Source organism: Cladophialophora bantiana (assembly GCF_000835475.1).
Source record: "Cladophialophora bantiana CBS 173.52 unplaced genomic scaffold supercont1.5, whole genome shotgun sequence".
Lineage (NCBI taxonomy): Eukaryota > Fungi > Ascomycota > Eurotiomycetes > Chaetothyriales > Herpotrichiellaceae > Cladophialophora > Cladophialophora bantiana.
Genome location: NW_015971579.1, coordinates 372952 through 400308, shown reverse-complemented (window position 1 = coordinate 400308; position 27357 = coordinate 372952). Strand labels below are relative to the sequence as shown.

The 27357-nt window shown below is 50.2% G+C and overlaps 9 protein-coding genes across 9 annotated transcripts; 6 read left to right on the top strand and 3 right to left on the bottom strand.

The window, feature by feature from the left end:
* Window positions 1-1541: 1541 nt before the first annotated feature.
* Window positions 1542-2495, top strand: Z519_03731 (uncharacterized protein; the record flags this gene model as incomplete). Its single annotated transcript, XM_016761478.1, has 1 exon — window positions 1542-2495. One exon carries the CDS (start codon window positions 1542-1544, stop codon window positions 2493-2495), a length of 954 nt encoding a protein of 317 aa, XP_016621816.1.
* A 764-nt stretch (window positions 2496-3259) lies between these two features.
* On the bottom strand, window positions 3260-3661 carry Z519_03730 (uncharacterized protein; the record flags this gene model as incomplete). Its single annotated transcript, XM_016761477.1, has 1 exon — window positions 3260-3661. One exon carries the CDS (start codon window positions 3659-3661, stop codon window positions 3260-3262), a length of 402 nt encoding a protein of 133 aa, XP_016621815.1.
* A 1284-nt stretch (window positions 3662-4945) lies between these two features.
* Z519_03729 (uncharacterized protein) lies at window positions 4946-6181 on the bottom strand (the record flags this gene model as incomplete). Its single annotated transcript, XM_016761476.1, has 2 exons — window positions 4946-5542; window positions 5597-6181. 2 exons carry the CDS (start codon window positions 6179-6181, stop codon window positions 4946-4948), a joined length of 1182 nt encoding a protein of 393 aa, XP_016621814.1.
* Window positions 6182-8355: 2174 nt separating this feature from the next.
* On the top strand, window positions 8356-9039 carry Z519_03728 (uncharacterized protein; the record flags this gene model as incomplete). The annotated part of the gene is made up of 1 exon (XM_016761475.1): window positions 8356-9039. The coding sequence occupies one exon, from the start codon at window positions 8356-8358 to the stop codon at window positions 9037-9039; it is 684 nt and encodes a 227-aa protein (XP_016621813.1).
* A 232-nt stretch (window positions 9040-9271) lies between these two features.
* Z519_03727 (50S ribosomal protein L3) lies at window positions 9272-10286 on the bottom strand (the record flags this gene model as incomplete). Its single annotated transcript, XM_016761474.1, has 2 exons — window positions 9272-9414; window positions 9473-10286. The coding sequence occupies 2 exons, from the start codon at window positions 10284-10286 to the stop codon at window positions 9272-9274; spliced, it is 957 nt and encodes a 318-aa protein (XP_016621812.1).
* Window positions 10287-10926: 640 nt separating this feature from the next.
* Window positions 10927-11538, top strand: Z519_03726 (uncharacterized protein; the record flags this gene model as incomplete). The annotated part of the gene is made up of 1 exon (XM_016761473.1): window positions 10927-11538. One exon carries the CDS (start codon window positions 10927-10929, stop codon window positions 11536-11538), a length of 612 nt encoding a protein of 203 aa, XP_016621811.1.
* Window positions 11539-12442: 904 nt separating this feature from the next.
* On the top strand, window positions 12443-15687 carry Z519_03725 (uncharacterized protein; the record flags this gene model as incomplete). Its single annotated transcript, XM_016761472.1, has 4 exons — window positions 12443-13028; window positions 13201-13368; window positions 13497-13642; window positions 15289-15687. The coding sequence occupies 4 exons, from the start codon at window positions 12443-12445 to the stop codon at window positions 15685-15687; spliced, it is 1299 nt and encodes a 432-aa protein (XP_016621810.1).
* A 57-nt stretch (window positions 15688-15744) lies between these two features.
* Window positions 15745-16121, top strand: Z519_03724 (uncharacterized protein; the record flags this gene model as incomplete). The annotated part of the gene is made up of 2 exons (XM_016761471.1): window positions 15745-15901; window positions 15964-16121. 2 exons carry the CDS (start codon window positions 15745-15747, stop codon window positions 16119-16121), a joined length of 315 nt encoding a protein of 104 aa, XP_016621809.1.
* An 8581-nt stretch (window positions 16122-24702) lies between these two features.
* Window positions 24703-26805, top strand: Z519_03723 (uncharacterized protein; the record flags this gene model as incomplete). The annotated part of the gene is made up of 4 exons (XM_016761470.1): window positions 24703-25244; window positions 25333-25768; window positions 25826-26225; window positions 26294-26805. The coding sequence occupies 4 exons, from the start codon at window positions 24703-24705 to the stop codon at window positions 26803-26805; spliced, it is 1890 nt and encodes a 629-aa protein (XP_016621808.1).
* Window positions 26806-27357: the final 552 nt, after the last annotated feature.

The window sequence follows — 27357 nt, the reverse complement described above, 5'->3', positions numbered from 1 at the left end:
ATCACTCCCATTCTATTTCGCATTTCCCTGCATATTTTATCGCTGAAATGTTGCAGACAAGAATTCTATCTGAAAAGATTGGTTCAAATTGAACACGAAAATAGGGATTCCGCTTCGGCCTTGGAAGACCCGGGAAAAGGTCCAGAGTCTCCCGACAAAACCAATGCTCCGCTGAATGGCTCACGGTAAGCGACAAGCGACAGGCAGCACCCCGCAACTAGTGATGCAGATCAGAGTCCAGAAGCTTTTGCAGACAAAGGCAAAAGGGTTCGACCCTCTACATGGTATCTTTTCGTAGAGGTGCTTCTATCCATCATAACCAGAATCAGGCGTCAACATAAACTCACTTGGGGTGTCCCATTGAAAGGACCCTTTCTCTGGATTTTCGTTGCCTGGACTGGGCTGTTAGCCTCGCATTTAGCAGCTGCGGCTATTGGTTTCGTTTTATTTGCACCTTTACAGGCCGTTCAAATTTGAATATGTCTTTGGGTTGCTGTTTCTGCAGGTCCATAACACCATGACTCTATTCTAGTGGAGCTGCATATTATTGACCACAACCAGGATGGTTTGCCGATATGACCATGATGACTGTGGCGCCAATTGGTATCACGTTTTCCGCGAGGTTGTCATAGCGACAACGATGGCCGCGGCGTGCTCTTGGTTGAATGCATTATCTTGAAAACTGCCCCCCTGAGAGTTATATCGGCGTCATTCCGTCACAAATATCGGAAACAAGAATATAATATTCACCTCATCTACTCGATCAGCATGCGAGAATAACATCGGAACACAATTCGGAACGGCATATACAAGGGCTTTCGAATTTGCTGTGGGGCAGATACAAAACCAAACCCACCAGGTCCAGATCATACTAGAGATTTGTGGGAACGTCGATCATTTTGGTGGTTCTTCACTCAACACCGCATTGACAAGCACGATAGAATCGAAAATTGCAGACTCACTTCCAGATTATGTTTTGGGCAAGGAGCTTGATGGACCCCCTGAACAAACTGAATAAAATGGCTGATTCGTGGTTGGAAGGCGCTGGAATCAAGACGAGACATACTTCTACCGCAAAGACATCCTGGAGAGACCCAACCGGGAAGCGAAATCAGAGCAGAGATCACTGACGGAGGAAGACATCAGAAAGCTGCTAGATGAAGACAACAATGGTACCATCACAAGAAACGAGCTAATCCACTATATCGGGGATCTTACTCTGGTTGGCAAAATTAGTCTCGGAGCTAGAAGTGAAGGACTTGTCGCCCTTGGCTCCATTTTTTACTTTCCATTTTCATGACGGCCTGACAGAGTCTTCTATAGCACACTTCCTTAAGGACAGTCAAGGGTATGAAGAATACAGAGAAGTGGTAACGATACATGTATTGCGAGCAAGTGTTCTCCAAACAACCTTGTACGAGGCCTTGTGCCCCTACTGGGTACACCGGTGGGGCCCACTATTTATTGACCATCTGCGAACCTTCTTTATTTAGTTCACTTCTCCCTCGCTGTCACACTCTTGACAACGTCGACCTACCACAATGGATGGACCTCACAATCACTCAGGCGGCAAGGCTCAGACTGCGCACTTTCGCCAGGGTGTACTGAGCTTCTCTTCGACCGGAAAGCTGCAGACACGTCCACCAACAACTCCCAAGACCCGAGACCGAGACCAGTTGGTGAAAGTTGCCAAAGAAACAATTTCAGTCTTACCTGGCCTCCTCCTCACACGGCCGGATGCAAAGCCAGATGGCTATCTCTACGAAAACGACGCTGTCACGCCGCTCGATCAAATATTCTGTCCAAAACTACCAAAGACAAAAGTTCGTGTGCTCAGCAGCGACACCATTGATGCTGCCCTCCAACTAAGCCGCAGTCCATCCCAGAAGCCGGTCTGTGTCTTGAACATGGCAAATGCGATTCACGCAGGCGGCGGATTCAGAACCGGTGCCCTCGCCCAAGAAGAAGCCCTTTGCTACCGCACTTCTCTGCACTTCACTCTCAAACTTCGCTTCTATCCAATTCCAGACAAAGCCGCCATCTACTCTCCCACTGTTCTTGTGATCAGAGACAGCCTGGCAAACGGCCATAAATTCCTCGACTGCCACGATCCCAGCCGGCTCCCGGTCATTAGTGTCGTCAGTGCAGCGGCCATTTTTCAACCGAGCCTTGGCTATAACACAGCACAGCCTAACCAGGACGGAAGCAAGTTTTACGCCAGGCGAGAAGATCGCAATCTGATGAGAGAAAAGATCCGGATCATCCTGCGAACCGCCATCAAGAATAGACACCGCAAGATCGTGCTTGGGGCTTTTGGCTGTGGAGCATTCCAGAACCCACCGAAAGAAGTGGCCCGTCTTTATTCAGAGGTGCTCCAGGAACCGGAATTCTCTGGCGGTTGGTGGGAGGATGTTGTCTTTGCCGTGCTCCAACAAGGCTCAGCGGACAGCAACTTCAAGTGGTTCTCAAGGGAGTTGGATGGCCTGTTAGTCTGAAATGGGAATGGATGGCAGTCGGGCGGCGGCAGGTCTGTGATTAAGCGAGAGGTTACATTGAGCCTGCGTGGCTAGGGAATACCTGTTTCGATGAGCAGGAGCGGCACATCCTTGAACATGCCAGGTCCCATCAACCCAATTCCAAAGTCCGCTTCGGTTTTGACCATTGATAGAAGATCAAGGAGACTCTTTCGTCACTGGTATGGCTTGTCGACATCGCGGTGCGCAAAAACTACTATATCATATTGTTACCATCAAGGTGACCCGTATTAGGCCACGTATTTTGCGCAAACGAGTGATGGAGGTAAGCACTGTTGCGGTACCAGAAATACAACACGAACATGATCCATGTCCTCGAGGAGATCGTCCCTACCGGACATCTCACGAAACACTTTTGAAACCACTTTTCTTCGTAGCCTTCTTCGCTGAGTAAGGTATAGCTAACGGTGCCGTCTAGGGATTCTCCCTCGTGTATTTGCCACTTTGCTGAGCCTTACGTCTGCGACTGTCGATGATATCTTTGACATCCATAATTTTACAAAACGGAAAGGGGCAACGCAGTTTAATTCTACTTCCCAGGCCAAATGCGCCTGCAACCTTACTGCCCATCAAGGAGTTCAAGCGGGTAGTGTCGCCCCCTTCTCAAACGACACAATGTCCATCCCTAACGTGCCCGGTGCAGGGAGGGTGGTGGTTCAAAAGCCCGAGCGAAGGACGATGTTCTCTTCTAAACGTCTGCTTCTCTGTGAAATGGAACTTCCTGGTTAGTCCCCGACCATGAGCTGCTCTGGGTAAGGGGGAAGTGAAAGGGAAACCAGCTTTGTTCTCACAGCGGTATACAGCGTTCCGTTTTCCAACGCCGACAGCTGCGCGTGATGGTGCTCCCACTCCGACCTGGCATATTCGAGCCTCATGGACGACGAATGCGTTTCGGCGCTGGTTGCGGACAAGGGCAAGCGGGCGAACGGTAAATAAAGAAGCCACTGTTGTTGCTGTGGCTGCTGAGCGGGCGTGATGTCGTTGGCGTGAGGCGTTGCTGTCAGCCCAATAGCTGTGAAGGGAAGTCGCTTGTTGCGGCGCAAATACCGCCATAGGAAAGGCAAGGTCGGACCACACATGACCAATAAAGCTATAATGCCGACAATGGTTTCACTTGAGATGGCCATAATCTATTGGATGAGCGTCGATGACGGTTCTTTTTATTGCCAGCCTTGTCTTTGGGCGCCTGCACAAGCAGAAATAGACGTTGAAGGAAGGGGGCATGTTTCTACACCTATATATACACATGCTGTGGCCATGTTCTTTTCCCTCGCTGAAGGTTTCGCCGTCGAAGAAGACATTACTCGACTTCCTCGAGTGGGCACCAAGGTCAAGGCATCAACTCGACTAACACTTTTGATGGGTTTTGATCCCCATGCAGCTAGTGGCTACACGTTCCCCAAGCGCCCAGAATGTTGGTGTGAAAAATCCACAGCTAACCCCCAGACGCTCCACAGCCCCTAATCACCGCGTGTGCTGCTGTGACCGTCACAATTAGTGACGCCATCATCCCCGCATGCAGGTGCCATCACGCGCTTGACTAGCCATACTCAAGCGATGAGCTTGTTTCCTTGCAGCAGGCGTCCCCAGGGCGGCCGAACCCGAGTTCCGAACTTCTCAATCACCCGTCATCTTCCTTAGCTCGGGTCACGTTCCATGTTCAGGAACCCATCGTCGAAAGTCCTTCACTTCTTGCAGGGGTGGGAACCGAACACCAAGCGAACCTAATTTCCGTGCCGCGATTTCTACAGGTCAGTGTTTCGAATTGACAACTGGTGACCTCCTAGATGTTCACTCGGCCAAGTGGGCGTCCCCAGTTAATACCACGACAACTCCAACATCTCAGGCATAATCCCTTCTCACAAAGGTTAACTGCCACTTGTTAGTGCCACACCTAGAAGACACCCGCTTGCGTCAACACGCCAATGCGCGGCCGCGGCCCCTTATTGGATACCCGATGCGGGAGGATTGCGAACAACCAGGGAAGGAGAGGGGGTGGGTTAGTTGCGCCCCTATCATGGCCCAAGGACGGTGAGGCAGTCAGTCGGGATGGTTAACCTGCAGGCCGTGAATCTGCCGGTCGCGAATCTGCTGGTGCTGAATTCTGCAGGCACTAAACCTGCAGGTGCTGAATCTGCAGGTCATGAATCTGCCGAGGGAGACAGTAGGCTTGTGCCCAATATGAGGCTGAGCACATTATTGGCTGCTTAAGCCACACCTGGGAGACGTTCGAGTGCTTTGGCACATGTAAACTGCTGTTATTGAACGTGCTTATGAAGTGGCCATCCCAGGCGAGGAAGGATTCGGTCATCTATGTAACTCACCAGGGAGAGGTCGTATTCTGTTTCCTAGTAGTAGGTCTCGCATTCACGACACTAGAAGATTGCTCTACCCTACGACTTTCGTCATCTTCAGAACGCCCTTCCCTGTGCCTCCTGTACCCGCTTCATTATCCCGTCGATATCCTTTTCGACATCGTCCAACTCCCTCTTGACCACCTTGACCACCTTCAGCGACCTCGGAATAAACCTGACCGCAAATGGCTCTGGTTGCGAATTGAACCCGCTGGTGAATGCCATGTCATCGATCTCGACTTCGTGCCCTTGCTCATCGAGACCTTTGTTGATCTCAAATGCCCAGAGAACTCGCGAGATAATGATGAACAGGCTGTTGTTGCTGATGTGTTGCCCAGTGCATGCTCTCCGACCGAACCCAAACGCATACAACGGCAAGTCCGGGTTTTCGAGCCACCGTTCCGGTCTAAACTTCATGGGCTGAGGGGATATAGATTCGTCCATGTGGATGGACCAATGGTTTCCTATCACTGTGGCGCTCTTGGGAATGCGATATCCCGTGTATTGGTCTTCCTGCATCACAGCGTGGGGGGTACCTCCTGCGCTGACTGGTCGCCAGCGGAGAACCTCTTTAACCCCAGCGTTGATATAGGGTAAGGAAACTTGGTCTTCGAAACTACGTAACCGAACGGGGCCGACTACCCTGTCGAGTTCCTATTGCGCGACTTGGATAAAGCGAGGCTGTGTGGCGGCTGCAAGGGTGAATACAAGCAATGCGATTTTGGAGGTATCTAGCCCGGCTTCATAAATGATGCCGACGTTATAGGCGATGTCCAAGTCAGGCACTTCCTTGGATTCCTTCGTCGAACAGATCTGTTTCGTCATATTCCATGATGGCGTCTTTGCCGCATTGCTCTTGTTGGCCATATGCAAGCTGGATTCGAGTCTGAAGAATTTCTCTGCCGTCTTTTTCCATGGAGCAAGTCGTTGTGGAAGATAATTCAAGATTGGGATGGCGTCGGTTATCCACGTCCCTAACCGTCCCGCGAAGAGGAAGTTCGCATTGACGGTGTCGGCGCCGAGGATTTCGGACTCTCTCCCGGTGAGACTTCTTTTACCGTATGCGAGGGAAAACATCACGGATGCTGTATAACGGCGGTAGATTTTGACAAAGTGATTGTCCGACAGGCATTCAAAAAGTAGTTGCTTACTTTCTAGATCCTGTAGAGGTTTATATGTCTGAGACACACAGATGTTCAAGACAGAGGCCTGGATCTTGGTGTGAGTCCGCCACTTCGAGCCGTAGGTCATCAGCATAATATGACGTCCCTTGGAGACATTATCGTCGGCCATGACGAATCGCGGCTGTTGCTGTAGATGTTACTCCGCTTCTCAAATAGATCTCGTGCAGACTGGTGGGTTCCCAGCATAATAACCCTGCTGAGGCCGTATTGAAGACTAAAGATTGGTCCGTATTTCTTGGTCCATTGCTCGTAGGTGCGCCAGGGCACCTTGTCGGGCGCCTGGTGTAGGTTTCCTATTAGAGGAAGATGGGCAGGCCCTGGAGGGAGGTTCTTGTACCGCCGGTGCTCAAAATAGCGCAGGAAGATAATGGATATCAGGGCTAGACACAGGGCCAAATAGACGGAATGCATGTTGACTTCTTAAGCTTCGAAGGGGTCCGGCAGATTCGCTCTTTCCGGCTCGCTGAGGGGAAAGAGAATACGCTTATAAATTGTGGGAGGTACTTCGTCGAAACTCATCAGCTCCGCTTAGACTGTCCCTGCTCAGAATCGGAAGACTTGCCCTTTGTAGCCTTCTGGGATGCCCCGAGCCGGTGTCTCAAATCCATGTAATGGTGTCTGGGTAAGATTTCTCGTATTGTCCCGCATACCTCAACCTTGTCCAAAGAGAGGGCCTCAGCAGCAAGTCGGTACGTCGTGGGGGTGGAGACGAATCGATCAAACTCAACCGTGTCGCCAGAGTAAGACCTAGTCTTGTGGGTTGACTACTATTTTCTACGTAGGAGCAGGCGTGTGGAGTATGTCGGCAATTCCCCTTGAATGCTCTAGTGGACGTAATAATAGTTAAACTGCATGCCTAGCTAGATGTCATTTAGATTTGACTCAGATTCCGATCTTCGGGCCGTTGACCGTTCATGCCCCATATTACCTGAGGTCTAAGTGCGACATCCGAAGATTGAGATCAATGAGAGAATACTTACCTCCTCATCGTTCCTTTGTCGATCCCTTCCCACATGATAACGCGAGTAAAGGCTTGTGGTTCCGCTCACGTTGCGAGCAGGGTTCAACTGAATAGTGTAGCGGTTGATTCAACTTTTCAGCGGAAAGCGGCTGTACGTTAGTAAATCCCATAAGACGGCGAGGATGTAGAAATGGAGATACCTCGTATTCGGCGGACGTTGCTTGCTGAATGTCCTCATTGAGCCTTGGGTGGAAGTTATCATGATCCTATTCCAGCCAAGGCGCTTTGAGGTGCTCTGCACTAGCCATGAATAGATTCTTGTGTTCTTTCTTTCCTCTGTGGCAATTCTAAATATGGAAAATCACAAAACTTAGGTCAATCTTCCCCATTGCATAGATGAGTGTATCTGCCTGTTGTCCAGCTACCATCTCAAAGAAAGTCAGCACCAAACGATGGGTGGACAATGTTACTTGCAGTTAGCCACATGCGGTGATGATCTCCGACGGCAAAGGCTTCGCGGAGATCTCAATCCACCCTTGGGCCCAAGTCAGGATTGGTGGTCAGCAACCTCCGTCGATTTCAGGCGGTGTTCCCTTTGGCCGCACTTTGTAGAGCTGACGAGCCATTTCAACTCCTAATATCATGCCCACAGTCTCTCCTAGTGGTCCCCATTTCCTTGCTGATTGGTAGTCAATAATTCTCGGAGCTGACGTTTGCCCCTGAGCAATATGCACGTCTGAATCGAGCATACCCATAAAGCCATTGGCTATCGAGCTGTAGAAAGCAGGAAGGTGCTGACACATTCTATGCGCGTATAAGATCCGTAGGGCGGCATCAACCCGGCCAGTTCTCTGTCATTTGCAACTCTCATAAATATCGCAGGTATCACTGAACCAGATCAAGTACCGTGAATCTGGTGTCGATGAATGTCTTTTCGAGGCAAGAGGTTCCTCAAGCGTAGTCGCGCTGAATGTTAGCGTCTTGGCGGTTCCTCGGAGCCATGTTTTTCCGGGAGAGGCTTCATCACCGACGTCAAGACTCCCATCTGGACAGCTTGCTGTTAACGAGATCCTGCGACACAGTCCAGATGATGATTCGACTCTGAGTTCTTCCATCTCAGTCTCTGGTACCGCTTTTAGGGCAGCTGGATGCAGACCATAAAGGATAAGGTCTCCGACGCCCCACCAACCATACCATATATTACATCAACGTGATGGACACCACCAGACTTCGGAAAACATTCAAGTATCCCTCTGAGGATGATGGAAATATGTCGCACGAAGAAATGGATGAAGAAGGTATGTATATTGGCGCAATGAGCGATGGCTACGATTCCCGCTGCTGGAAATCCGGAGCGCCAGGAATCAGCCGAGCCGTTTTTCTACATTGTTGCGCCTGTAGATGGGCAGTTTCAAAAAAATCCTGACATATTGTTCTCATACGATCGAACAGAACAAGAAAACCTCCTCCAAAACCTTCAGGCCTCGGAGACTTCCACAAATGCAATCTACACCATGCTATTTACGGCCCTGCCTTTGATTGTCACCCTCCCATTCATGTGGTATCTCTCGATATCGACTTCAAGAGCCATGGCGTTTCTGTGCCTATTAAGCATCACCTCACTCATCTCCAGCGCCTATATCATGTACATGATCCCTACTTCGACCCCATTAGGATCTCTGTCCGTTCCGCCGCGGACCTCCCCTGTCACACGACAGAGACAGGCGCACGGCACAGGATTGTCTCAATCAGCCTTCCTCTTCACGTCCACGGAAAGTCCCATCAATCAATACCTGCCTTACCTCAACGCTTTCATCGGTGTGCTGCTATTTATTGCGTCAATGGGTTATCGCTCACGGAATGACGTGCCAGAGGCGCTGTGGCTGTTTTTGTTGCTTCCTGGCCTCATTTTTGGAATGGTCTTTATAACTAGGAGGAGTATGTCGGAGGTTCATGCGGGACTGGCTGAATTGCAGGGGTTGAGGTATGATTATAGGGGAGCCTGAATGTGTTTGGCAGACACTTGCCCGAGGCGGCTTTGTCACTAAACATATCCAGGATTTGTGTTTCCCCCCCCTTTCTTTTTCAATGATGGCACCCGTTGTCTGTTCATGAATTCATAGGAGTGAGCGTTTAATGGGACAAGATTGAATCTCCATAAACAGCTATAGGATACAGTCAGGCCTTGGTAGCCTCAGTGTATTGATACAATTGGACTGAAAGCTGTGTGTAGCTGTATCATGTGGGGATCTTCGCAGGCTCTGCTTCGACCACTGTTGCTTCTATCTTGGATGGTTTCGGCAGCTGGGGGACTTCCGGCCAAGGTTTCTTCAATGCATCTTGGATCATGACCAGACATCCTTTAGGGCCACTCACAGCTCCTGCGCACGGTTCATTAGCATTGACGAGCCGTCTTAGAGCATGGGAATAGGGACTCACCATGTACAACGACAATCCCGTTCTCTGCGTCCGCCTGCAAGACCTTCAAATTCTGCACCGTATTCCTCTGTCCACCCATGTTCCCGGCCATCTTCTTACCGGGATATACACGACTACCACCTCCTTGACTCGGGCCCACTGAACCATGGGACCTGTGACTGAGGGAGTGACCGTGGCTTCGTGGTTGACCTTTGAAACCCCATCTCTTCATAGGACCTGCGAAGCCCTTTCCTTTGCAATTTGATCGAGTGTCCACAAACTGTCCGGCAATAAACCAATCGGCTCGTATCTCCTCGCCTACTGGTAACAGTCCTTCTGGCCCTCGGACGCGAAATTCGCGCTGATACCTTTTGGGGCTCACGCCTTGGACAGAGTAGTGGCCAAGCATGGGCTTTGCCACATTCTTAGGATTAATTGTGCCGCTGCCAATGCAGACCGCATAATATCCATGCCTTTTCCGCGTCTTGTGGCTAACAACTTGATTTCGATCCAACTGTAAGACTGTACAAGGTATTCTCTTTCCAGATTCGACATCATACACCGCAGTCATGCCCTTCTTGATTGCTAGAGCTCCTGACCGTAAAGGAAGCGTGTCTGATCTCAATTTTCGTTCGAAGGCTGCGGCAGGCGTGGAAAGCAGCGGTTGAATGCCTGGGACGACATTGTAAGGGTTGTGCTTTGGCTGTCGGTCTATTGAGCGGATGCCCATGCATCTTTTCTGAGAGCCGTTTAAGGATTTTCGGAGTAGCGATCGAGGAAGGAGGAAAGGAGGCGGGAGCGCGACGGCAGTGAATCTAGGGACTGTTGGCGGCATGTTGGAGGACGCGCACAACGTCGGTATGTGGGAGGAGGAAGTGTCTTGAACTCAACTCGATTGAACGAAACGATCAAGTTGCATGTTGCTTGTCGAAGCTCGATTTCAACTGCGGATTGAAACACCAAATATCAGTGGTTAGAATTTCGACCAACCAGAGATGGCCGTCAGACCCACACCAGCCATGTCCTTTTGGCTCCTTTTCAACCTCTTTTTGACGACCTCATACACATCAACAAGATCCAGCTGCGTCCATCGTTCCAACATGTCCAGCCATTTGTTGGCCAATCTTGCGTGTTCGACCTTTGATACATCCGACTGGCTACTGCCAACCTCGTATTCATGACCCTACATCATCCTACCCCTTCCCACAATCATTTGCGGGGTTAAAGCTTGCAACTCCTCCTGTCACAGCTCGGGCCTTTCCATAGTCACAAGATCCCGTCAGTCATGCCATCGATGCCCTAGCATACGCTCATGCGCAGAGCTTATTACCCCTCCCTCTTTTCAAAGGTCAATAGGTAAGGCCAGGTCTTGAAAGAGGGGAAATTGCATCAATTCCACCGGCACTTGTCTTTACCCTTCAATTGTAACTCCAAAGGCATTGTCTTGAAAAAACCACATGTGAAAATATTTCGATATGCAGCGACGGCCTTCCCTTGTTCCTGACCTGTTTCACATTAAACGGACAACCGTGGAACCTGGATCTCCTCCTATCATCCGTACTGAAATTTGCGGGACTTATACAGACCTTGATTCAGCCCAGAAGGTTGCACTTCGCCGCCTTGAGGATGAGGGATTACCTCGCGATACCCTGAGCGACTATGCGACGAACGACATCACCAACCCTTCATCAACATGGAAGCATGGGGAAAATGTCGTCGTCCATGCTCGAAAAGGCGATGAGATTCATGACGTCGAAATCGAAAGTACGCCGAATTCTCTTGGCGTTCGATCCAAGCCGGGTGATGGAAGAGTGGAGGATAATCTCTTCTATGTTCTTTGCACAGTCCAGGCTGCCGATGGATCCACGCACACCGACATCAGAGGAATACATTTATCTCGCCAGGCGGCTGTCGCCGCGGCCCGATATGAACTGGTGAGTGGTGAACGCAAACAGGATTGGTACAAAGAGTACAAAGAAGTCAGCGTGGTCCCCAAGGAGGAAGATGTTGAAGGACAACAGCTTGTTGTGACTGCAACCGGAGAGGAGGGAGAGAAGTACATTGTCAGTGTGATTCATGAAAGCTGAAACACAGGTTGACAAACCAGATTCCCGCGCGTTGGAGATCTCATACCTTCAATGATTCGGCGGGAAGAGTGGTCTTTTCCGATGCAAGTCCAATTTGGAGGCAGTGAACGAAATTCCATATTATTTGGAGGTAATGTATGAATTCAAGTGTTAAATTCCCTTTCCTTCTTCCTTCCCGTTCTACTCATGGATTTCTCTATTCCGCCACAGTCTGGGAATAATTTCGTGAAAAAGAAATGGGTAACTGATACATCGCGGACTCAAGCCCCGTGAATGAGCATATCCAAGGTCTCGCGGTCGATCTTTTCCAAGACTATAAGTAACCCCTCTCCTCTCGACAAGTACCGTCTCCCCATGTTCCTCCTGTCCTGTTTTTTTTTTCAAGCCCAAAACCGTTCTCTAAGCGGAGAAGAAAACCTAACCTTATTATACATATCACACTGTTTCTCCTTGAGCATGCTGGGTGCAAAGTTTCCTTTCTCTGCCTGACACATGCCTTGACACTTGTACGGGAGATCACCTTCGAGTTTTCAGAGACCTACAGATACTTTTGCGCTAGACGGCTAATGATGGATACTGAAGAGGATTGTACACGCTTGGCCCCACGAAAGAACGTGCCGATCGCGCCTTGGATACAACTACCCGGACCCTCGAACCCGAAGAGACCACAGATGCTGTTAAAGCTACGCAGCTTATTTGAGGCGAGCTACCCATCAATTTTTCCATGCCAGGATGTTTATTTCCGGACAGCCAGCTTTAGCAGCGAAAATACCATTTGCAGAGGGTAACTACGAAATTAACTTCAGCAGTCCGCTGGAGATTATAACTCAAAGTCAACGACCACGGCAGAGCCGACCTCCACCAAGAACTTCGGAAGCTCATGAGCAGACTGTCTTGTGCTTCGATGCCGATCAAGGGCTACGAGGAGGCCTTTGCAGACCTCGGCTTCTCACTAGAGTTCAACGCGGACGCGGACCTCCGGTTCGTTGATAGAGACCCGCCGCACACGAACCGTCTCCAGCATGACAGTACAACGTCCAATACGGTATTGTTGCCGTGGCAAATCAATGGCATCGCTACCAAATTAAGGCACGAAATCATATGGAGAGGGGAGCTCGATGCCCTGGATTGCGGCATGGGCAAAACTACTAAGGTCTTTGCGGCCATCTACTTTCGCGCCAAATACATCGATGAGCAGCTACAACAGGGGAAGGAGGTTGATACCCGCCCCACGCTGGTATTAACCCCAGGCCCGGTCCAGTACGAGTCGCTGAAAGAGCTACGCTCCTGGTTTCAGGGTCTTCTGTGCTTCCACGTCTTCTATGGGGCCGATCGGACAACGATGTCGACTGAGACCCGCGCAACCCTCCTACCTAGCGACGCCGCAGAGGCACATCAACTGATCACTCACATGGACCACCAAGACGTCGTGTTGTTAGTGTATGAGAACTTCCAGTCTCGCACGCTGGTAGTAATTCCCACCGAGCCCGGTGAGTCCCCTTCGAATCGTTCATACACTCACAGCCCCGCATCCCCGAGGGAGAGTGATACTTTTATTTGGTGGGACTCTGTAATAGTGTGACAACCGAACTAAAGTATCACTATCACCGCTTACCCTCGTCTCGAATGTCGACAGAATCCATGGCTAACATTGTCATCTAGATCACAAGGCAGTAGCCGACCCGAAATACAAGCTGGCCAGTCCGGCACCATCCACCGAGGATGCTCGTAGCCTGGAAGAGGACGTCGTGAAGTGTCGAACTCGAAGCATTTTAGCCCTGGCCATGATGAATGACGATGACGAGGACCTGGTGCACTCGGCCACAGCGTGTGCGTCAGTCTTCAAACGCCTGTTAAAGTGTCGTCTTCGACGAAGGTCACAAAGTTAAGAACAGAGCCTCACGTGTTCATTCGACTCGGTGCTGGAGACTTGGTGTGGATTGCTTCCCTGCGGGCAGTCAGCGTATACCTCAAGGAGAATGAAGCCCCTCCGCCTAACGTATCTATGCAAAGCCTCGATGACCGGAATTTTTCCAAAACGCATGGCAAAATTACTACCAGGTATCAAGAATGGCTTCTGGAAGCTGTATACGCCATCGGGATTGTATGCCTTAACTACATGACAGCGAAAAGACATGGAGGCTGCCGCGAAGCGGTGGACACCTTTACTCACATCAATCACGATACACCGTACCAGGGGTTCTCAATGGCTTGATGGCGAACTCCTCTTCCTGTTGCCACGTATGCATTATCGCCTGCATACGTTGCAAGCAGAACAGAAGACAATCGCTATGTGAACACCGAGATTGCTAGGTGGAGCTGGGACGAAGATGAACAGTCCGAACAAAGTCTAACAGCGTGCGAAATTTCGCTCAATCATCGGCGTACGCTGTCTTCCGAAAATGCGCCACAGCGCCCGGGATGGCCAAACTACCAAACCGAAAGATCAGCGCGAAGGGCTTCCCAAAGCCCCTTTCAAGTCCCAATCCGCCTTGGGACAGGGGTATTAACTGGATGCGGAAACAGAAACAGAGACAACTCCTGGACTATGAGGAAAGGTGTCAGACAGCTATCAGACGGGCCATACAGCAACTGTCCGACCGTCACATGTTGCCTATGAACGGCTCGACGCGCCTGGCATACGAGCTACCGGTCTACACAGGGATAATGCGTCCAGTTTGACGGTGGTACACCCACGGCACTGGCAGCTCACGGCATCAGCGCGGATGCATACCGGGTCATCATTTGCTCTGACGTCGAGACCAGGGCTATTTTCGCCCATACTACACCGGTAGCCCCTGTCCTGATCCCGTAAGAGCTTAGAAGCCGCCCTACCACCGTACCAGACGGACCTACCCCTGACAAGCATGCTCAAGGCAAAACAAACGTTTTGAAAGGTCCGTCCAGTACCTGGCCCGGCCATTCGATCCCGGCGAGAGAATTTTATCCAGATGAACGGCGATATCTTCGAGGAGATGTGCACCTTCTACAAAATTGACGTTGGACGGCATTGGGCGGGCTAAGCAGTATGACAGCGAATTTCGAATCAAGGGGTTGCGGGGCCCACTGAGAGTATACCAAACACACGGGGAATCCACGGTCCAGACTTACTTCAAGGGGAGCGGAAGTGCTACCACGAGGCCATGGAAATTATGAACACATACAGGCAGCCAATCGAGCACCAAATTTTATGCTCCTGTGAATCAGTCCCGCGCAGAATGTGCTACGCTGAGAAGCTGGTCACCTTACATCAACCACGCATCGTCTTGAGGCTGCAATACTCAGGTACTCTCGTCTTGATCTGGCCGGCGCAGACTTCGCCAATAAATCGGTCTCATCGCTTCCAATATCAGTAGAGATATAATTAAGGATGAGACGAGCGATATTGAAGCATCCCGTCCAGATGAGGGCTCCAGCGTTTCATCAACCCCTTTGAGCTGCTGCTGGACGGGTACAATAGCGAATTGTCTCAGAGATGTCCAATGTATCCGCCGATACAGGGAGATGTGGTCTGAGTCAGAACCCGACGATAGGTTCACCGAATACTTCATGGCTCCGGGGGAGTGGGCGATTAGATATATATTTTGCCTCCTCCCTACCGCTGTCTTACTGTCGGCTGTCTTAGGCCAGTCTTGGCTTGAGAACGGAGTTGATATTGTTGCGACAGTGTCAGAGCACTCAACTACTCCACCTTAAAAGTCACCTTGAGTCGAGCAAGAAATTCTCTCTGAGACAGTTCACACTTTCCAGAATACTCCATCCGTGCCACTTTTATATCGATCAACATGGCAGACTCCGGAACCCGAATACCAGCAGCGCATGATACCGGGTATGGAGAACGATCATGATTTCTTCTCGATTCAACTCTTTTTCATTGCTGATATATGGATGCACATGGTCCCCGGCTACCACATTCAACTGGGTATCCTACGCATTGTGGACAATACTGAAATCCCATACGTGCTGCACAATGAATACGCAAGCACTAGATCTCTGGATTCATCACTCCCCTGGCCACTGGAAAGTCTGGAACCTTTGACCGTAGAGGAAAACCCAGCAGACATTTACGACCGCGAGCACCTGGATGTAGATGAACAGAGGCTCGAAGTGACTAAAGAAAGGAAGAGAGCTGCAGCATCTAGTGTTTAAAGATGTTGTATCTCCCCTCCAGCTCCCAACTCTCCAGCTAACCATATTCCTGTCTTCATGTCCCGTTCCTGGGACAAGGACAAGCAGGAATTCGATACCGACATCGGTGCTCACTATGATTTTCGGACACGAATTCATGATGCCAAGGTCTACAGAGTTCGACTGCGAGCAATCGATTCCACTGAGCAGTCCAAGGGAAACTTCGTGGAATCACGTTGGATGCCAAGAGACTCAAGCGAGATATCCCCGGTCCACTCTAACTTGTCGATGCCCTAGCCGCTATGCAGCCGCACAAAGAGCATAACGACGTCAACCAAGCCTTCCCTACCTTTGGAAACTCAGACGACGAACAGGACGCGTACGATGAAGACAACTATCTCGGATTGGCCGAGGACGCAGTTGAAGACGACATACATAAGGACACCATGGATTAAGGGGCTATAGATGAAGACGAGGCCCTAGTTATCGTGAAAGAGGAAATATGAGCTACAGCAGAGAGCTTTTTCTCTCAGAACTCTGAAATATACTATCGTGAGGCTCAAGAGAATTCATCTCCACCTTCACCTCGCGGGCAGTCTACCTCCTTGTCAAAGGGACTGGGGGCACGAGAAGACGAGCAAAAAAACCGGGCATCGTCACCGGCTGCCTTCGTGACATGGGGGTCCAACCCCCTGTGTGCATGACGAGGTTTGATATCCACTTCAATACTCTTTTACTTCGCAAATCGGGCCAAGGTGCTGCCTGAGGAAGAGAATGGACCGATAACGTCGACGATCACGAGTTTAGCGATTACATTACATCTTTACAACCAGGCTTAGTCCTCCTCTTCCGCATCCACGTGACTAAATCACGTGAAAATGTTATGTAAGGCGATGTACGAGGAGCGTGTATTGTGACTAGCTTCTACGCTTGCTTCGCCCTGTTGCAAATCACCAAGCGCACGCATAATGCTTACAGCAACACCTCGCCTTTGGGCACAGCCTCACAGAGGTCCGCGGACCCTTCGCTTTTGACCTTCTTCATTCTTTGCTATTCTCATTGTATACATAATGCTGTCGTTATTCGCCCTCCAATTTCATGTCTGTCGGTTGGCATAACACCTAGTGATATTATTTCTGAGGGCAAGGCGATTGGCAAAGCCGTTTCCGCCCTCGAAGATGGAGGCTCCAAGAATGCCTTCCAAGAGGCCGATCTTGGTCTGCGACATCGCATTGCAGCGGCCCAACACATAGAATGGTTTGCGACCTCCTCCCCGCAATCTCCTCATACTACGGCTCTTACAGAAGCGGTGAAGCAATTGCGTACTCGAGATTAGGCTTTCAAGGGGAAGCACGACAAGTTTGACAGCGCCCTCGGCCTTCAGGCTACCTCGAGGCGGGCTCGCCGGGCTCAGCGCAAACTGGAATGGGCTTTCAAAGGAGAGAAATATTAGGAGGAATAAAGTAACCGCGTCGGAGCAGGTGTGGATGCCACTGTCCTATAGAGTATTCTGTAGGGCTACACATCCTGCACAGACAGGGACAAGATTGCTCGTTTTCGAACCTGATCTATCTCTGAATCGTCGGCAAAGCTTCACAATGAATCCCACAGGTTTTTGCAGACCAGTCACTCCAAGTTCGAAGAGCTGCAAAGAGGTTAGACCGATCTATCTGTGAATGCAAATACCATGGAAGGTCGAATTGATGCCTTAGCTCACAACACCGACGACATATCTCCTCGACGTTGAGCGGTATCGAACAAGGTGTCCAAGCGACCTCAAAAGATGTCGCCCACTCTATTGTGGAGAACATCAACAGGACTCATGGAAGTCAAACCGGCATAATGCGCGACGGGTTTCGCGACAACCATCGTCGGCTGCAATTTATAGTACCGAGGTTCGACGGTCTCGAAAGTCAAATGGCACTTTTCAGGCGCCCAGAGGACATAGACGTCTACATTCCCAGTGAGCTTTTCGGTGCCATCGTCGTACTCTTCTGCTTCTGCTACCATCGGTAAAATTTTCTCTCGCGATCTGCCAATCATACATGACACTGACGACGGACAGAAAAGACATAATCAGATCGTTTGCACGAGGACTTATAAATCATGCGTAAGATTATACATAAATGAGCCTCTTCCAGCGATTAACATTCTTCTAGTTCCGCCGACCCATCTTCTAACATAATGTTGTGTTTCACCCTATTGATGTTTCCCAAGTACTATTTCCGACTTCCACTTCGCTCGTTGTTAGGTGGAGGAGACACTGTATATTTCGAGGATGCTCTCGGGGCTCGTCACACCGCCCCCTTCGCGACTTTTGAGCATTTTTAGGGGCGTCCTGGTTCCAATGGGTAGTGAGACCGCTGCTGACTGTGTTGGACAGATTTTCCAGGCGTTCCTCGAGGTGAAGTTCGAGGGTCGTCCCGGACATGCCAAAGTGATGCGGGCAGAGTATGAGGTATTTTCAGGAAAGATCAGTGGTCGGATGAACATGCGAGAGGAGTGGGCCACTCACGTCAAACCAAAATCTCGGCTCGTCATGTCTATGGTAATTCCAGGGGTGGTTTTCTGCACGAGATGCAGCATTCCACTAGAGGAATACACTAATGAGTACAAAATATGGTGAGCAACCAGAATGAATGTTCATCTCTCTTTCGGCGCTGATAAAATCGGCCCCGACGGTGGCTAGACATGTCCCTTATTTGGCCATTGATCAAGATCCACAGAGTCCAAGCTCCTCAATGTCCATATAGGTCCCACGCCGCCCCAGACTGGCTCTGCCACTGAGATTGAAGACGGTGCCGAGGCTGACGAAGGGGCGAAATTCTTTAAACACGTACATCTCGACGTCTCCACGTCCACAGCAGAGCAGCCAGATGTTGTTAGCATGCCACGGGCTGCTGCGGCGCCGGACAACATTGAGCATCCGCCGGTGCAACAAGTCGACCCTGAGCCGCCGTAGCCCGAGTCGAACCGCCTAAGTCCATACCTGGAGCGACCTAACCTCTCCAGGGGGGAGAACCGGATGAACTATGCCGAGCATCCGGAGTGGCCAGAAGACTTGTTTGACCTCCGCGAACGTCCCGAGATAAAGAGACGCGTAGTTCCTGGTCTACCTCGACAAGCAACGTTCAGACGACGAAACTCGAAAGAAAGATAAGCTTTGTTCCCACCCTATGAGCGGCTTCTCGTTTCTATCCTGCCTCTCGAGCAACGTTTAGACGACATAACTCGCAAGCACGGGCTCTATCCCCGTCCTTCGCCAAAACTTGTGTAGAACCACCTCCTCTAACCGGCGGACTCTCCCTTTAGATTTCGAGATGGCGACAGAGTCGTATGGAACTAAGTCATTGTCGGTAATTGACACTCACTTCACGCGCAAATACGTCCTAAAAAATATTCTATCTCATCTGTCTATATTCATCTATTCATGCAATTTGTTGACCAGAGGATGCTCCTTCCAGGATTAAACAGATATGTATTGCAACAGAGCACTTTAGGGTTTGACATGCACGTGTAACAACGTACAGAGGCCTGCCCAGAAGGTCGAGAATCGAGAACGCGTTTCTGGTCGATGCTGACAGGGCAACACCGCCACCACCAACACCACCCCCAGAGAGGCAGCGGCTAGGGCAGCGAGCACCTAGCACGGCGACGGCATTGAGAAGTAGGAATGGGCTGATGAAACACTCAGGAATAGGTAGACGACATCAAAAACATGGAATACTCAGTCAATTTTTTAAAGAATGGCACGCTGCAAGCACTGCGAACTGTTCAGCGCTCCCCTTTAGCCCCTTTTCGTTTGACGTGTGACTAGACAACTCTCCATCCTACCCCTATACCATTCCAGCACAGCCAATTTGCCTTGTTACAGTATACCCTTGGAGCACTTATAAGTGTCGACTTTTACATTGCGAGTAAAAATATTCGACGTATTACAGTCACCAGTATACTGGTAACATGTGTCACGAGCCCACCGTTGTCCCCAAGTACCCTACGCCCTCCACCCGAATCGGGTGGACGGTATAGGAAGAAAAGGATAAGGCAAAGGATAGTTGAAGTATAAGCTAAGGAGAGCTAGACAAGGCTATCGGTTAACGCCGCCTTACCCTTTTCACGTGACAAAAAGAGGGGAAGCTATAGGAGTTTCCTCTCACCCGAATCAGGTGAGAGAGAATTCCTCCTTTTTAAGCGTTGAGTCGTTGTCAATAGGACTACGTGACATAGAACAAGGCATTCAGCTACTTTAATTCTCTGTACCTACTGCGTTGCGTAGGTCCCTGATAGGTATTGAGGATCTAGTTATGTGAGAGCGATATCGAGTGCGGCCACCCCAATGAGAAGTATTTAACGTGCCTTTGCAATGTGGGTTGGCACCCAGGGGTGACAGAATTGTGTGTGGCCTTCATGTATATATATAGAGAGAGAACGGACATGTGGTGCTATCAGTCAGCGCCATCACCAGGTAAGTACAAGTACCTTGAGGGAACGAGGGCACCGTCGGTCATCTTATATTTTAGGCTACTCACCTTCTCAATCTAGCACATGGAACCAGGGATGTGAAGAGCACTATCAATAGCATTAGGGTTGTGCATGTGTTCGGTAGCCCGCCTCACAAATGGACGAGTTGTTGCCCACAACAGTGCGGGCAAGACACCCTGGGCAAAAGCAGCTTTGAGCACTATTAACAAGGGTGAAAAGTGTTGTATCTGCTCGTCATCCAATCGTCATGAATTGAACGCGAGAGTGAGGAGACGAATCTTGAATTTTTGTTCACGAGAACGAGAGCAGAGCCTGTTTATATTCCAACTCCTCTTTCGACGCAGCTCGGTGCGGGTGTTGTTAATTGTTTGATATCGCCGCAGCGATGACAATTGCGACGTGATGAGACGGTGAATGAGATTAATAGCCAGTTTCCACAGGGCTTGTTATTGTTTTGGTACAGCCTTGGTCTCACAGCCTTTTGATCCTGCAAGACATTCGTCAACTCGTCTCATATCACTGTCTGTTACTGCAACATTGCCAACTGGATATTCAGCGGCGTTATTCTGCTTTTCTTCTTTTCCTCCCTCTTTTGCCGGCTTTCTATGTGACTAGCTCAGAATCAGCTTACGCTCACAATGTTGAAGACTTCGGCCAGATACGATTAAGCGTCAGCCGACGACGTATTGTGAGTAAATACGCATTGCCCTTCTCTTCTTAAAGGCGTACACTAATGGACTTGGGGTGGTGAGACTTTGCTTGACGAGGATCATATTGAGTCCTTGGATATGGAGGCTTGTTTGTGGGCCATATTTGACGATAAGGTGATCCCCGATTGAAGCAATTTTGGAAGATCGATCTGCAAGCACAGTGGCATTCTGTATGTCTGCAGTGCTTGGGAGGAGTCGCAAAAATATGGCAGTATTGGTTTCCGCATCGACCTTGTTTGGCAATGTCTCACAGGCTTCCTTGTGTCCCGTGGCTACCGAAGACTTGTAACTGTACAAGTCGTTCTCCGTAGAAATAGAATTAGCTGACGAGCAAAGCAAGCCAATGCATTTGTGTTCCTCGTGCGAAAATGAGGCATGCCAAGGTGTACAACCGGTTTCTGCTGAGCTGCTCAAGCAAAAGAGAACGCAAGTGAGCAAGATCAATGGGGCACGCGTCGACAAGCGTTCAAATCAGGAAGCTATTCCGACTTGGCATCAACACTAGTCCAATTTTGTCTCAGTCCTCAGACCCGATATCGAGGCTCCGCCCTGATTGGCTAGGCTAGCTAATGCGCCAGCCAATCACAAAATTCAAAGAACTGGAAGAGCGTCGTTGTAACTTGGATACGGCAGATACTGATGCTATTAGGTGTGCAACATCAAGATCCGCAGCTGGACAATCCAGGGATGTCACTACCACCTAGATCTTCAATCAGGACGATGCAGAATATAACGTACTCATTGTTGTATCTGTCAATCGATGAAGAGCTTGAAGGGAGAGTTATCACGTGCCAGCGTACTATTTCTGCAGAGACCTTTGGGTTTACTGTCGGCCTGAATACGGTAGCAGCCGCAAGGTACGAGGTGAAATCCGAGAGGAACTCTACTTTCCGCCAAGTACGGTGGAAGATTCATTACAAGACTCCATCGGGAGGCCCGTACTTCAATGTCGAAAAAGTAAAAGAAGAGAAGCCTTCACCTGACGGTAGAAACCCCGTCCCTACAACCACCACGTTGTGATACGGGACGCGGATACCCCGCGGTGACTTAGAGGTGAAAGTGGAACGTGCTGACGTTCACAAGGTGCGCCAAAGATCCGTCTCAAATAAAGGTACAACTTATACCGCAACGAGAGAGACCGGGCCTGTCTCCCACAGTGCCAGCGCTAGAGTCCGGGAACAGGTCTCTGGAGGAATCTCCAGGATCAGCCGGAGATCCCGGTGTCGCCGCCGCAAGAACTTATATAGCTGTGGGAATACTTAAACGCAAAACCGGGCTGGCTCGCGAGAGGGTGATGGCCGATCTAAAGACGCACAAGCCAGAAAACGGCCCCTTCAAGACGATACGGGGAGCTTCATGGGAGGTGTGGCCATTGTAAAAATGACTATTTCACTGAAGAGCATTTCTGGCTTCGGCCTCTACCATTGCGACACCGATTCGGGCCACCATAGGTCAATAGAAATGGACGACTGGACAAAACAGACGCTCTTTAATTCTACACGGACAACAAGCAGACCGAGACCGGGATGGAAGACCACTGGATACGCTGGATCCACGACTGCTTGAACCACAGCAGCGCTGATCCGATGAAAAGAGACTACGCGCTCGAGTTGTTGCTCAGATGGTCGATAATCAAGATCATCATATATGGTCTACTCCCAGTGATCGGGAGCCTTGCTGTCGGGATTGGTTACGTGCACGGCTGTATGTCGGAAGCTGACAATTTCGGTACGCGTATGGCTATCAACTAGGGAACTTCGTCTTTATCTTTGGAGCGGGTGGAGGTAAGGTCCTCCGAAGGATAGTATTCCTAGGGGTAAAATGAATACTAACGAAGTGTCCCAAGTTACTCTTACCATCTTAGGTGTCATCACGCAACTTGCAGATACCTAAGGCCAGACACTACATAGGTCGAGGTGGAAAGGTCTACTCCTGCGGAGGATTTATTGAAGAGGTTTTCTCCTGCTATTTTGGTGGCGAACATGCCCCAAGACCTGCAATGCCGTTTACTCGCTCGAGTGCTGCATTCGACTTTGTTCTCTTGCCCCCCGAAAAGCTTTCGAGCCGTTGAACTGCGCCTCGGTGAAAAGCTAAAGCGCACCTCATCGCAGACTTGCAAACATCTCATCTAAACTTTCTAGAAGTCGTATGTTCCTCGTCTTTAAGGTTAGGAGTAAGTGCCCTTTTCTGTGGTGTAGGATGACCTATTAGTGTTTATAGTCTATTAGACTCTCCGTACCCAGCTAAGATTAAAGACGATATGCTCTGCATATGTGCAAGTTCCAGCGGGAGATAAACCACTGACTCCTGACGGCATAATTGTAAAGTGGGATAAGTTAACGAGAGCTAATTTAAAGGTTGGGCTGTATCGAACCGTGGGGCGGCACGATGAGGCACGGTCTGCCTTAGCCCTATTTGGGCACCTGCCACAATTTTTCCTTAGTAGACTTTTCGAGATGCATAAGGAATTCTAGGCGGAAGCGTAGGGGCAGGGTCTCGCAAAGTTCACTGACGCTTAGCTGAGAGGCAAGTGTAGCCAATGGAGGAGAACCAGATTAGGGACCCCTTGTAGCTCGATGTGCTGTTCTAAATGCTGCCCAGGGGTTGTTTAGTAAGGCTCAGTTAAACCTCAGATCAAAGCGGCCTTCGCTCACTCATTATTTGGGGCCGAACCTTGTAGGTGAATAGGTTTTTCCTTTGCGAGTAATATGGGTAGGTAGTCATATCTGCATTTTGTCCACTACCTCACCACGGTAACCGCCGCCAGCAGCAAAACGCACCGTGCCACCTTCGAAGCCGAGCTCGTCTTCCTACCTCCTATGATACTATGGGGGTCTATTGGTTCCTGCAGATCGGCTCTGTGCTGAATTGGCCGCGTGGAGGAAACCAGGTTGGCCTTACGCACCTTTGAAAGCCATATCGGAAGCTTACTCCCCCGTCTCAGAATGCTTGGACACAAGACTGCATCGTCACCGGCCAGAGAAGGCTCTTATCAGGGGCGAATTGCATGCCCTGTCCTGCTCACATGTAGGAAAACGCTGAACTTCAACCATCATGGAGAATGCAACCCTGCGACACGAGGCTGACCACGGCTTGATCCGTGGCCTGGTAGCCTTGCTGGCATTGATCCATGATGGACACAACTGGAACTTTTGGCCGGGAACAGAAGCACCAATGTTTCCCGGACACAGTCGAGCTTCGCCTAAACAGTCTCTTGTTGCGCCCTGTTTTAGCATGGTTTTTGTGTCATAGATGTGATAGGCGAACTCGCAGGCGCCTTTTGGACTTGGCGTTTGGGGACGAAAGCACGAAGCTCACCACCGCAGAACAGTCTCTCTTTTCTTCATGAACTACACCGTCTAGGATGCCAATTTTGGCATTGACAGCTCACCTGAGGAACACGCTGCGTATGCTTTTTGAAAGTCTTGAGGTCTTCAGGTCTTCCGAGTTTGGCTGGTGAAGCAGCCACCCCGCCCCTTGAGCTGGTGATGTTACCCATCACTGAAGTATAAATTTCAGCTCAAAGATGTCCTCAAGGCGTTTTGGGCGCATCCTCGCTTACCAATTCGAGCCAACCTTCGTGCATCGGGCGCCCTGGTATGCTTGCTCTTTATCAGGTTCCCGAAGGTAAGCGTCAGAATTTCCTTCTGACAATCAGGAATTCGTATTTTCAAGGTTCTAGCCTTTCAGAACTTGACTATCACAGTTCGAGAAGGTATCCAACCCCGCCTCGCCCGCGTACCCTAAACTAGAGTGCCTGGGGGTCTATAAAGCCATGACCTGTCTTGAGCGTACCAAGATGACTTACGTTCCTTAAGCATATCGCGTTGTCTCTAAGGTCGTCATGCACTGGTTCCAGAACATTCAGAACACCTGGCTTGGACGTCTGGGCGGGGCCTCTGTTTCGAGTGATCCTCAGTCTTATACTACTCCACATGTCACCCAGCCCCCGTCCTATGCTTCACTACCTCCATTCACAACACCACGAACATCAGGCTCAAACCACTCAACCGGCCCCGCATCGGACACTGGCCAGTCTGAGAGATCAGATGCTTCCCACGACATCACTTCGGACCAGGGACGTGAAATCAAAAAACTTGCAAAGGCCTACAGGCCGGAGAAAGATATCGCAAAGATCAATGGCAAGGGTGACACCAAGGAGAAGCATTGGCCTGGAGAAAAAAAACCTGATCCGCATGAAGACTTCAAAAGCAAAGAGCTTGTAAAAGAGCCATATGTTATTCCGACAAAGACTGAAAACCCACCCTCATCAAGCGAGAAGTCAATCCGTCAACAACGGCGATGTGTAATTTGTGTTGTTATCATCATCGGCGTGGTGATAGCGTTGTTGGCAGGAATAATCACCACCGCTGTGTTACTGACAAGGTATAAGCTTCGGTCCTCTATGATACTTGTACCTGTCATATTTCAACATTGTACCCCGTCGTCTCACTAATTCAATTTGCATTTACAGACCCGATGGACCTGCAGCCTCGAACTCCACCACAACCACAATCACCACCACCGTGACTTCGGTTACTGACTCGACACAAGTGTATACCTCCACGTTGACCTCAGCCAAGGTTCTCTCGACGACTGACACACTGTCAACCATGGTGACCAAAACAGACACAACCTTAACGACATCTGTGATACTCGCCACGCACACGGCCTCATCGGCTCAGCCATCATCGACCAGCACAGCCTTTTACCTCGGGGGCTTTGATGCGGTCGTTGCTTCGGGCCAGAACAACATGTTCTACACCGATCAAAGTAGGTCTGTGCAACATATCTACGACGGCGGTGACGGTTGGGAAAGATCCACTCCTACGGCGATCGCGAGCAACGTCAAGCCAGGAAGCCCCATTACTGCCTCGCTCGTGACTGCTTCCGCTGGTGACTATTCGGAGGTACGTCAAACAACTCGCAGAGCTGCGTTGCCACTGAAGTTGACTAACGATGAATAGATATACGTCTTCTATATTGACACGGATAACAAGATCCGAGCAGTGGTTTCCAGCAACTCATGGGGCGATTATACGCTCAGTTCCTTGGAGCTTGAGGCCGCCGATTCGATGTTCATTAGGAGCTGCGTTCCAGACAGCGACGAGTACAGCTACCATGACGACGCAGATCTGTATCTCTACTTCGCGTCTCCACCAGCGGGTGAGATCAGGAAATACGCGTACTGGCGCTTGTCAGCCACGTGGAAGGAACTCTTCGACTTGCCGCCGGTCACCAGCTTGGGCCGTGAGATCGAGTGCCAGTTCATGGGCGGATTTGAGGCCCTCTGGATGGCCGACGCCCAGAGTGGGCTGCTGCAACAGTGGTGGAGGTCAAAAGCAGCTGGACAGGACTGGACATTAGGTGAGGGATTCCTTTTCGCAAGAGCGGGCCACAACACGACTGTTTGAGAGGCTGACAATAAGGCTCAGGAGTCCAAGGCGCGGATCCACTGCACCCACACACGTCCCTACTATCCCTCTCTGCAGCAGAAAACAACCGCACACACATAATATTTCAATCTACTTCGCTGGACATCCGCCGGTACGATATCAGCGGGCTCGGCACCTTTGCCGACATCGACGGCAGCGGCGTCATCCACACCGGCACCAGCACGCCAGGCACGCGACTCACCACGTGGGCGAATTCCGGGTACTGCGGCGAACAAGTGGCCGTGTACTACCAAGTGAGCAACACCTCGGAACTCCATTACCAGACATTCCAGGATAGCTGCTATTTAACGGGTTACTATGATGAGGAGTTGACTTGCTACATCACCGAGGGAGACTCCAAGCGCGATAGAGTCATGCCACTTGTCAAGACGTACGGTAAGAATGTTCACCATCATAAGAAGTATACTGGTTGGGCGGGGTTTGGATTATTTGTGGCGGCGTGCGCCGCGCTGGGTGTCTTGATTTGTCTGTGTGCAGTTTGTGCCTCGTAGCGTGGGAAAGGCGCTCCGAGATCGATGAAAGAACAAATGTGCCGCTGGAGGTGGTATTGCCTCTCGCTATAGAAACTATGTAGAGCTCTGGTTAGATGAAAGCTGACCACAATTGGATTGAACTTGAACATTTCATCCTTGGTTCACTTGCCCTTTTTACCTTTCAGCCTACCAATTTCTTGTGTGAATCCCATTATGCCTTCTGTCCTAAAGCATCGTGAGAGAGAAAAAAAAACACATGTGTTGACTTGGTATTTCGGGGATGATGCATATACCAGATTTCAATCCTCAGCTCCTTCCAAGTCCAAAAGCTCCATGAACGAGATCTCATCAAGACATATTTGTTCTAACGATTGAAATGTAGAAAACAGTTTTCGCCCCAGACACTCAACCGAAAACTGAACAAGCGCCCTGTCGAGTCCGCAGCAGACTAACTACAGAGCAGTGGGCCAAAATCCGCCCTGGGGTCATTTCAAACGTCGCAAGCACGCGCAAGACCGAGCATGGGTGACTGGATGCCGAGTAGGGAAGTGGCCAGCCTAGTATCGCGGT